The sequence below is a fragment of the Phyllostomus discolor genome, chromosome 3, assembly GCF_004126475.2.
Source record: "Phyllostomus discolor isolate MPI-MPIP mPhyDis1 chromosome 3, mPhyDis1.pri.v3, whole genome shotgun sequence".
Taxonomy (NCBI): Eukaryota; Metazoa; Chordata; class Mammalia; order Chiroptera; family Phyllostomidae; genus Phyllostomus; species Phyllostomus discolor.
Window position 1 is genome coordinate 67,481,738 of NC_040905.2, and position 12,197 is coordinate 67,493,934.

The 12,197-nt window shown below is 38.1% G+C and overlaps 1 protein-coding gene across 15 annotated transcripts in view; it reads left to right on the forward strand.

Annotated features, from left to right (window-relative positions):
• PAM (peptidylglycine alpha-amidating monooxygenase) overlaps nucleotides 1-12,197 on the forward strand; it is a 277,534-nt gene that overhangs the window by 171,274 nt on the left and 94,063 nt on the right. For all 15 annotated transcript variants that reach the window (XM_036020590.1, XM_036020592.1, XM_036020593.1 and 12 more), the window contains one exon: nucleotides 836-923. In XM_036020590.1, the coding sequence (XP_035876483.1) occupies nucleotides 836-923 (88 nt within the window). The remainder of the gene's footprint in view (nucleotides 1-835; nucleotides 924-12,197) is intronic.

Sequence of the window (12,197 nt, forward strand, 5' to 3'; positions counted from 1 at the left end):
TCAGTCCCCTTCAAAGTAGGCACTTTGGTACCTCACACAGTTCTCCCAGTCTCCATCAGCTGCCTCGTTATATTTTCCTGAATCTTATCAATGGTCTAAAATTTCCCTTCAAAGGTGATTTTAGTTTTTGGAAAAAGAGAAAGTCACAGGGCACCAAATCTGGGCTATAGAGGGGCTGAGTCACCTGGGTGATTTAACGTTTCACCAAAAAACCCTGCACGAGCTGTAAGGAATGGGCAGGCATGTTGTCGTGATGAAGCTGCCAGTCACCAGCTGCCCATAGCTGCAGCCTTCTCAATCCTCCCAGTAGTTTCCACAGAGGAATGTTCGAGCTCAACGCAAAATCTGATGGAGAGTCATTGCTCTACTTGCTCATTTATTCTGAATGTGATGGCCACACAATACACATGCTCACTCAACAGTGTTTAGCACCCCCACTGACTAGTACAGCGAAGTCATCTTTGTTCACACATGCGCATTCCAGGCCTCTCTCCTTGCTGCCAGTTTACATCAATGTCACACAAACTGTTCTCATTATATTAGCAATGCCTGGACTTTTTCCAGCCAGATGTCATATGTGTAGTTTCAGCCTACTAATTCATTATTTTCTTTTTGTTATGTAATATTTACTATCATACTAAATTAAATGATCAAAACATGCTCATCTTAAGGAATAGGACAAGTTATACAACCAGGGCATTCTGTCCTAAGACCATCAAAACATCTTTGTTACATAGCTAATGAATAGTTACACAACTGTTGAATAGTCTTTTGAGACATTTGTGCACAGAAGTATAACTTACATTCACATTCATGTATTATTTTCTCTTAACAGTCGACTTCAAGCCTCGTGCCAGCATGGATACTGTCCATCATATGTTACTTTTTGGATGCAATATGCCTTCTTCCACTGGAAGTTACTGGTAAGGGATGATGGGCTCATAGTACAAAGGGAGGTAGAAAATGTGTGTTTTTACAAGTGCAAAGTGCATCTGTGCAAGTATTTTACAACTGACTCATATGTAGGCAGAATATTTCCTTGTTAGAAAAGAACATTGTTCTTTCATATCAAGTAGTTACCATGTTTTAATTATCAGTTACTTAGTCTGCTGTGGAACACATCCATCAGTCTTCAACATTGACTTAAGAAATACATGTCTGCAGTCATAGAGAGCGTGTCAAGGTGCATACAGTTTGAAACACAAACACTAAAAATTTAGATAATGGACACTCTAATGTTTATTTTTTTAAGTTCATGATTCAACCCAAAGAGCACTGTGGCCATATTCAATGAGCTCTCTTTTATCCCAGGCACTGTGCCGGGTGACCTGTGTATGCCATTCCATTTTGTCTTAATGTCTCTGAAAGCAGATGTTATTATTACTCCCACTGTACAGACAAGGAACCTGAAGCTCTGAGATTCAGTAACCTATTCAAGGTTACATGGCTAGTTAGTGTCCAACCAGGATTGAGCCCTAGTTTGTCTGGTTCCAAATCCAGTTATTTTTATTTCATCTCACTGTGTCTCATGTATTCAAGTAACTGTTGCAGTTTTAGAATTTATTTTAATCACTGTGGTGAGCCATAATATCATGTCATGATCAATCAATAAACCTCTATTAAATGCTTGTTATATGTCAGAACTGCAGCAGATGCCTTGGGAAGTTCTAAGATAAATAGATATGTTTTCTACCCCCAGAAACTTACAACATAATTAGTGCTTGATATCTTCCCTCTCATTTTCTTCTTTGGTGGTAAGAAGATCAGTGAACCCTGAAAATAGCTGTGTGTTTTAAGCCTACTTTGCACCAATAGCCAGAATCAGTGTTACATATTTAACAGCATAGAATGACTATGTGTCTTCCTTTGCATCAGAAAGGGAACTGTTTTGTGCCCTATTTCTGCACAATCATGTAGACTGATAGGTCTCTCTCCAAGCATCCAAATGTTAATTAGGTGGATGCGAGGCACGCAGAAGCTGCTTTCTAGTCATTTTTACAATAAACAATTGTTATATTTATTCAGAACTCTTAAAAGCACAGGGCAATTAGTGGAAATCTCCATGGACCAAGTAACATCAAAGCATTTGTTAATAGGCTTAAGTTATTTATGAAAGGGGTATATCACATAGGAACCCCACTCACATGATTGAGTTTATGTAAAAATGGAGCCAATCACAGTTACTCTTTGATATCAACATTCTAGTTTTTGCTCTTCAGTAAATTTTTATAAATAAAATTTTGGAATTAAAAGATTATTCTCTGACAGCCATTCTGAATCTGATTCAGCAAATCACATCCTTTGGGTTTTATGTTTTAAAAATATTTATTCTGAAATTAACAAAATTTACCTTTGGATTAAAATGAGTAAAAATAGCTAAAAGGAGTGTGAATTTTAAAAATCTGCTTTCAATTCACCTTGGTTCAAGGGAATGAATAAAAAAATAAAATATCACAAATATATTATGATTCTAATTATTAAGAAAAATATACAAAATGAACTAAGCCTAGTTCATTGTTCTCATGTTAAGGGAATATCAGAGCAAACACATTATTTTGGTTTTTAAAATATTTGTTTATATATTTTTTAATATACTATTTTGATATTAAGTCTAGCTAAAGGATTTTCTTAGTTGAAGGAAGAGAATTCAAAGCAAAATGTAAATGAAAGTGAAAAACAGTAATTTTGAGTGACATGATTGCTACACATGTTATTTTGCTAAAATCATTACTGGAAAGGCAACATAGTAGAGTGTAGGAGCAGTAAGTCACTGGATGGATTCCCTGGGTGTGTTACCTACCCCATGTGACCGGCCCCGATTTTCTCATTTTATCAAGAGGCTCTCACTAGATCATTTATAGAACTCCTCTGAGCTCTAAAATTCCATAGGCAAATGAATATAAGTTGCATGCAAATGCTGAGTCAGATTCGAAAAGCATCATTATTTGGAGCTGGAGATGTGTACTCTGGTTGAATCACTTCAAGCAGTAAGTCTACTGTGTTCTGCCATTCAGTTGTATCCTTAAGTAATTAGAATTCTTAATGACATTATACCCATATCATTTTAAATAGACTTTAAGGATTTGTCTGGCAGCCCACATTTTCACTTAATCTATAGGCTTGTTATAATTGGCTTTATAACCATGAAACAAAGACAATAATTGATGCTGTTATTTATCTTTTCTTATCCAATCCCAAAGTGTTGAATATTTAAAAGTAGGATCTACATGTTGTCTGTTGAGTATGAAAACTCGGAGATATGCATTAAGTAAAACTGTTCTAGTGACTCTGACTTCCACAATCCAGCCTTACTTTCCATTTAAAGAGAAGACAGACTTTCTAACCTCCAATATTTAGCAAGATCCATTGGTCTTAAAGAGTTAGAGCTCGCAGTATATTTCATGGGTTGAACTTTTCAGTTGCTTCACAAAAAACATCCTCTGCTTCCTACCCCCAGCGCTACACGGGCTTGGCCCTGACAACAGTCAGCAGATGTTTTCCAGCTGCTTAGCCTCTTATCTGTCCCACCTGAATTATAATACTAATAACAAATATCTATCAATGTCAAAAGCCCTGCATTCTTAAATATTTGAGTCATGGAATTTATCACACTCATTTCACAGATGCAAATCTCTTCTTCACTCACTCTAAGATACATACAGTAGTTAAAAGATTTCCAAACTTTCACAGATACTTTTGGTTATTTTAACTATAATGGTTTTTGATGGTTAAGAATATCAAGAACTTATTCACTGTCTAGGGAAATCTTTACAGGAATATAAAGGTGTTTTAGCGGAAGAAGAAAAAGCTATCACTAGGATATTTTAACACCAAAGCATCAAGCTAGGGTTTTCCCTGTTTTCATTTGACTGTTCTATTCATCACCAGCAGGTTGGCAAATAGGTCTGTGTTTCTAATAAAGTAAACATTTCCCCTGAAATTATGAAGTTATAATTCATCCCCTGTCTTCAGGCAGCACTTTTATTATGAAGGCACAGAGCTATTCTGATGATGTTTCACTGTTGCGCTGCCCCCCTTTGCTCTTTGTGATTGCCTCATTCTACTGTTCATTAAAATATATTTACAGTTATATTAAGTTTACACAAAAATAGTAGACACAGCATGAAGCAGTTTTCATTATGTAGTCATTTTAATTTTAAAGTTTTTTTTCCCTCTACACATATCTAGTCTTTTGTGTCTCATTCCAAATTAGCAGCTCACACTGGTAATGTGTCTAGTTAATTATATGCATGTGCATTTAAATCGAATACATTGATGTGAACCTTTTAATATACTGTGGGGTGGTCCCTTTATAGTTAGAGTGGGCCTGGTGCTCAGTTCCGAATTTACATACCCCTCGAGGATGCAGATAAGGACTAGCTGGTGTCAGAGCAGCAGCTCTGCTGGCCCACGTAGGGAAGGCGACAGTGCCTGTCAGAGGCCTTCCCCTGTACCTTCTTTCCCAGGCTTTTACAGGAAACAGTTAAAACATCTAGGGACCAACGGCAAGTTAATAGCACCGAGGTCGGAGCAGACATATCAATAGCATAATTTGTTGGACTTTATTTGTGCTTTCAGACTTAACCCAAAGCTTAGCATTTTAAGTTCCTCCGATTTGTTGCCTAAATAGGAGCTATGAGTGAGCAGATGTTCTTTGGGGCTTTTTTAGGGTCAGCAAGGAAATAAGATGGTGAAAACTGAGTCATTTAGTTATGAAGATTTTATTACTGCAGTCCACTAAAAATGGCAAATTTTAGAAAACCTTGGAAATTGAAATATTGTGTTTATGTATTCTATGAATATTATTTTACCTTTTTTCACTCTAATGATGACATTTTTAAAAAATAATGAGTAGCAGGGGATTGGTAAAAAAGGTGAAGGGATTCAGTACAATAAAGAGGTTGTTACAGAATAGTCATGGGGATGTAAAGTACAGCATAAGAAATATAGTTAATACTATTCTAATAACAATGTATGGTACTAGATGGGTATGAGATTTATCAGGATGATTGCTTAGTAAGTTATGAAATGTCTAACCACTAAGGTGTATACCTGAAACTAATATAATAATGTATGTCAACCATAATTGAAAATTTTTTTTAAAAATTAAAAATGTTGGGTTGGCCAAAAAGTTCATTTGTTTTTTTCCCATAAGATGCCTCTAGTGGTGCTTAGTTGTCTTTAACTTCATTCAAAACAACTTTGTTGGATTGTATTGTGACAGCTGTCATATCAGCGTGCACTTAAAAAAATCACAATTGGTGAATTTTTATGTAGCCATTATAATATTGAAGATAGAAGAAAATAAGCAACATTTTCAGCATATTATGATTTATTTTTCAAGAAAGGTAAAAATGCAACTGAAATGCAAAAAAAGATTTGCACAGTGTATGGAGAAGGTGCTGTGACTGACTGAACATGTCAAAGTGGTTTGCTAAGTTTTGTGCTGGAGATTTCTTACTGGATGATGATGCTCCATGGTTGGGTAGACCAACGGTCCCCAACCTTCTTAGCACTAGGGACCACTTACATGAAAGACAGTTTTTCCACAGATGGAAGGAGGGGGATGGCTTTTAGCCTGTCACCAGATGCAGCTTAATTGTCACTTGCCACTCACTGATAGGGTTTTGATATGAGTCTGCAAACATTTATTATATCTCTGTGCAGTCAAACCTCTCTGCTAATGATAATCTGTATTTGTAGCTGCTCCCCAGAACTAGCATCACTGCCTCAGCTCCACCTCAGGTCATCAGGTGTTAGATTCTCATAAGGAGTGGGCAGCCTAGATCCCTTGCTAGCTCAGTTCACAGTAGAGTTTGTGCTCCTATGAGAATCCAATGACACCACTGATCTGACAGGAGGTGGAACTCAGGTGGGGAGTGTTGGGGATCAGCTGTAAATACAGATGAAGCTTTGCTCACCTGTCACTCACCTCCTGCTGTGCAGGCCTCTTCCTAACAGGCAACTGAGTGGTACCACTCTGTGGCCCCAGGGATTGGGGACTCCTGCTCTAGACCTTTCTTCTTTTCCTCTCAACCCATCACACCCAATCCCCACACTATACACATCTCAGACCATACTTCCATCTCCCATTGTTGACCCTCAATGCTGGGCTTCACAACACTGACCTTACAGCACTGCTACTGACATAAATCCAAGACCTTGTCTCCTCAGGCAACCTTCATATATTTGACTGAGTTCTAACTTCCACCTTCCCTCTCTCTTCTTTAATGTCACACTCCTTGAAAAGAAGTCTTCACTTCCCCACATCTCATTTGCTCTTTGGACTACTTTAATTAGTTCTCCTACTTCTACTGCTAATGAAATTTTTTAGGAAAAGTTTCTAATTACAAAATCCAACAGGTTCTTGATAATCTTTCATTTATTTGATCTCTCTGTGGCATTTGTCATGGCGACTACTTATTTCTTTTTTAAATTCTGTCCTACCTTGGCTTCCATAACATCACGGTCTCTCCTGACTTTGCTCCTCCAGCAGTGAAGAGCATAAAGTCTGTAACTAGCACTAAGTTCACTTTCTGTCAGACCACTTACTAGCTGCGGGCAAATGAAGTCTCTGAGCCTTAGTTTCTCATCTATAAAACAGGAGTAACGGAACCCTATGGAGGGTTGTGAAGAGGATTAATTTAAGATAAAGGAGATAATTTAGGTAAAGCACAGTGCTTAGGACATATCTGAATGGTCATACTTATTCTTTCCTGTTCTCTTATCCTGGCATCCCTTCCACTCCTTATCTATTTCCACTCCTTAACTATTGCAGTCCTTCAAGAGTCCATTCTTAACAGTTTCCAATCCCAACCATTCTCATTGCTTTTACTCTATGCTGACTTTTCTAAAGTTCTTGTCACTAGCTCAGGCTTCTGCTATAGCACCTGTGATACTTTATGTTAAGTAACTGTTTACATGTCTGTCTCTTGCTACTAGACTGTGAGGTCACTGAGGGCAAAGGCTCTGGTTTATTTTCTCCCCACCACCCCCAACACCTAAAGTAGTGCTTGGTGCATGGTAATAATCCTTCAATAAATTTTTTCTAGATGAATGAAATCTTTCCAGAAACCACCACCTTAACCCCATGCCCACTTCCCTAGACCAAATGAAGTTGATAGCAATCAAATGGAGACATTAGTTAAAAACAATCAACGTTACACCATGTGGGAGGTAGCCAACATACTCAAAATATCCAAATCAATAAAGTTAGTGGTGAAAATGAAATATGCGTCTTTTATTTTATGGAAAACTGAATGGATTTTATGGCCAATTGAATAAAAAATAATAATGAATGGTTAGCTACAGAGAGTTCCAGGATTTGAAAGTCATATTTTCTTCATATAAATAGTTTTGGCATCCGGGGTAATTCTGGAACACGGTATTTTTGTAATGTGAGGTTGCCTAGGCTTGTGCACCTTTATTCTGCTGAGCACAGGACTTAAGGCTTACAGCAGTGTACGACTGCCCACCTCGGAACTGTGTTCGCAGCATTCTGTGATTAAAGTGAGGGGGCTTGTTATGGATCCTGCCTTGTACCTTTGGAGTGACCTATGCAGAGCTAAAATTATGTTTAGGCTTGGTAGTTAATATTTGATTTGAAAACTATTTCTAATGATGCTTATTATGACCAACTACTCTTTACAAACCAAATATAGCTTCTGTAGGTTGTTTGATCTTTTTCAAAAAGACAAATCCCAGCTGATTAAATGAGGCTATTTCTAGCTGTTCTAACTTGGAATCATTCTCCAGATAAAGCAGTAGTGCTTTATCATTCTGTGAAGCTTTAGCTGAAATCTCTTTCAACTGCTTCTATTTATTAACCACCTGCTGTGTCTTTTTAAAAGCCACTATCTCCACAGGGTTACAGGTGCTGATGAGGGGAAAGAGAAAAGAGCTAAAATATATAAATAAATATATAGAGAGAAAAGCCTGTATGTGAAACACCCTGCTCAGTTACTCATTTAAATGACTTTTTTTAGGTGATGTTACTAAAGCATCCTTGCCTCCCTCATGATGGTAATGATCCTTGGACTAGAATGGTATTCGCATTTGCTGCCTTTCTGCAGCCTCTCCATACCCTCATATCCCCACTCCCATCCTCCATGCACTGTGCAGCAAGATGCACAGCCTGCCTTCTGCCATCCCTTCTTTGCTTCTGCCATAAGAAACTACTAACGTTAAGCATACATACCATCCTTGTCAGTATAAATAAAACAATACAATCTCTAAAATGTCCTCTTTTCCTTGTTCTAAGCACTGTAAAATGTGTCTTGGAGCATAGTAGCAAAGTTTAGATATAAATATTTGCTAGGCTAAAATTAATTGAATTCATTTCCTAATTCTACTTTAATATTGTAATAGATTCATATTATATTGCATGTCAAGACAGTATAAAGGATCATCATTAAAACACACTTGGCATCTTGTTCTAACTTCTAGTCACCAAAGATCATATTTCTTGGCTAATTTTTTGGTGCCTAGATTAGGTGTTGAGAGGAGTCCCTTAGCAACTGACCAATTCCTTGTACACTCATGTCAACTTTATAGAATGTCATGGTTGTAACCATTTTGAGAATTTCAACAGAAACAAACATTACATGACTTTGAACATTATTTTTTTCCTTACAGGGCTAGTGTTTATGTTAAGTAGAATGGCAATTTTATAGCACAGTACTCTCACATTCAACAGTTAACACAGAGTATAAGTTCTGATCTTCCTTGAGTAAACTCGGATTTTAAATAGCCTTTAACAGATACAACCAGAGAATACTTTAACAGTCAATCTAACTTTATTTGGATAATTCAAAATGACAGGCTAGCACTTTTCAGTTCTTGGCATAGTCTAAAAATATCCATGCCATCTGAATGGTTTCCCCATGGCTTCGAGGTGAAAAGGTTCTGCAGCAAAGGCTTAAGAATCCAGAATAGTTCTATTTTCAAATGTTAATTCTCATCATTTTTGCAATGAATACTAAGAAACCACAAGGGAGCTGTGTGAATTTTTTCACAATTAATTGGCTTAATCTGGAGGAGTCTTTAGGAGAAGCTGCTGTAAGAATAAGGAACCTGGTTGATGAGGCCTGAAATTACAACAGCCACTGATCAAGGTTGGTTACCCTGCTTCCTAACCTTAAGACGCTTCTTATTAATAAAGACAGTAAAAATCCTATTTTGGTGGGACCCTTTTGGAAAGCCAAAACACACCATATCAACTTTATCCTGTCAGTCCTTTTATGTGGAGAAAATATGATGCTATTTCCATTTAAAATGGGAAGTGGAAATTTGAAAATGAAGAGGTGCAGGGATTTTATCCCAATGCTCTTTGCCACTCTCTTGTGTTATCCATTAGACCAGGGATGTCAAACTCATTTTCACCGGGGCCGCATCAGCCTGGTGGTTGCCTTCAAAGGGCCAAAATCATTTTAGGACTGTTTAAATGTAACTACTCTTTAACTGTTAAGGGGTTGAAATCACATTCAGCTGCCAGGCTGATATGGCCCCCAGTGAACGTGAGTTTGACACCCCTGCATGATAGGATCCGCTTCTCTTGGCCTCTTGTTTTTCCATTTCACTTAGTCCTCTCATTCGTGACGTTTCAGGGTTAGTTTCAATATTCCAGCTCCCTCCAGTGAGTCATTTCTTACTCAGTCTTGAGTTTAGCACATTATTTTAAAAAATCATAAAACAGGATTTTAAAAATTAAAGTTTTGCTTGTGAAGCTATTCTTTTACCAGAACTGATAAGAGAGTTAAGTATAAAACCATTGTCTCTTTGCACATAAGTCAGAAGAACTTAGGTAGAATTTGATTTTAGAATTACCTGCACATATTGCAATGCAGTTCACATATAATAGTTGTCATCAAAGCTTATCTTCAAATATCATTCCCTGCCTACAAATCATTCTCACAAATCAAGACAGAAGGAAGTGTGACAGCCAGAGGTTTGAATCATGGCTCTACTGTGACGTTTGGCAGTTAGACTCTCTGGGCTTATTCAGCTGTAAAGTGAAATCTACCTGCAGTATTCTTGTAAGAATGAATATAAATTTGTTTGTACAAAATACCAGGCAAGTAATAAGTCAAATGTGTTGTTATTTAATGTTTTCATTAAAACTTCTTGACTAATTTAAAAAATTTTTATACTTGACAGTACAACCAAATTTAGGCCAATTCAATTCTTTAAGAATTTGTGTATGAAAACTAAAAATGTACTTAGCAGCTAACTTCATCAAACAGTTCTTCAATATTTACTCAATGCCAGGCAGAGTTGTAGGGTTTGGGAGTGTGGAGTGAAAGATATGACCCCAGACTTCAGTGTGCTCAGCCTGGTTGAAGAGGAGGTAATACGCGGATTCTTAGGATGAATGCTACAGTTAAGGAATAGAAGTTGAACAGGGTGAGGGTCAGAAAAAGCTTCCCTGAGGAGAAAGACTTGAGCGGAATCTTGAAGGAAAAGGTGAGAGGGGTAAGCTAGTCAGGGAGAGAGTCGAGGAAGGGGTTCTCTGGGCAAAGGGGACAGTGGAGAAGAGTGTGATCAGAAACTGGCAGTCACTTGGTGTGATTAAAAAGTCTTTTTTTCCCCAGAGATATAACAAGCTCCCAGATCATGCAAGACCTTACACTACAATGTTTGGATTTTATTTTGATGTTATTCTTGGGAAACATTTGAAAGATTTTGTGCCAGCAAGTGACATAATCAAATATGTTGCTTAGAAAAATGTACTAAACCAGTTTTCTCTATTATATATTTCATTCTGGTTTCTCACTAGTCACACCCTGAATTGACTTCCATATCAGAGGGAATAATTATCTTGTTTAACCTAAGACTGTCAACACATTGGTGTTAGACACTGTATATTTATGATCTTGGTTGAAAGCTATGAAAATTGTCATGCAGATCTTTAAATTTTAGTAGCTGACAGCAGTGAGATACAAAGTTCATCACATCTGACAACCTCATTTTTTAAACTGTTATAGCATGAGGCCAAGGAGGAAAATTTTACTTTTGGGCACTGTCCAATACCCTAAGCCTTTCAGCACACTTGGCACAAGGGCATCACAGACATTTGTTCAGTGCACCAGTCTCACATGGTAATGATCCGTCACCATAAGTATATTGTTCTTGACAGTGAGCAGTAAGAAACCACTGGCTGATGTGTTTTACATGGCACATTACCCAATTTCTTTCTGCAGACTGATTTATAGAAGCAAGAATATTTGCTGAACATACCTTATGGAGACCGCCTGGTGCCTGGCCCCTCACCCCTTTACTCAGACAGGTAACAGCTGTCTGCACTTACTGCCTGTCCTGGCTACAGGCAGGACACACGTTAGGAGTCCCTTCCTCTGAGTTTGAAGGTTCTCCTCACTAGTAGTTTACTCATTCGTGACCTGACTGCTCTCCAGGTTTCTAGCCTCCATGTCTAGCCTCTTTAGGAGGCCCCCACAGTCTGCCCTTTGCTCCCCTCCTGGCCAAGGGCACGTTTCCTCCTTGGGCAGGAGGTGTGAGCCGACCTCCTGCCCAAGAAGGCTGTGCTTGTCCTAGTCCTTGATAGTCCTCAAACCTTTCAGATCTGCCTGAACTCTTGACTCTGACCTTGCTTGGTGCTAATTACTCAAAACACAAATTTACAAAAGCAGCATAAAAATGTCACCTAATGGCATGTTGAATAAATCCAATTCTATAACAGAACAAACTAAGAGATATAGTGTAATGAAGGGAAAAATGCATGTGGCTTGGGGCCAGGCAACTTACCGTTTATGAGATTGGATCTACCCGTGTGCTGGTTACTGCAGCATCGCAGCCCAAGCAGAGCAGTTCCATTCAGGAAGGGCCTTCCAGGGCTGATAGACATGCTCAGGATACACAGCTGTTAAGGGGAAGTTCCGGGACTCAACTCCAGCTATGTCTTTCTGCCTGTGCTCCTTTCACCATCCAACCCTGCCTCCCAACAGTGAATCTTTAGATAATGTGAACATTTTGCTAAATGATGCATTACCTCAGTATTATGCTTTGAGGTTTATAAAGTGCTTCACTTATATCTCATTTGACTTACTGAACAACTCTGTGAGGTAAGTATAGCTATCTCCATTTTACAGGAGAGAAAACTGAAGCTCAATAAGATACAGTGATTTGCACAGCATGAAATAACCTGTAAGACACAACCAATATTCATAAACTTTTAAAAAGTC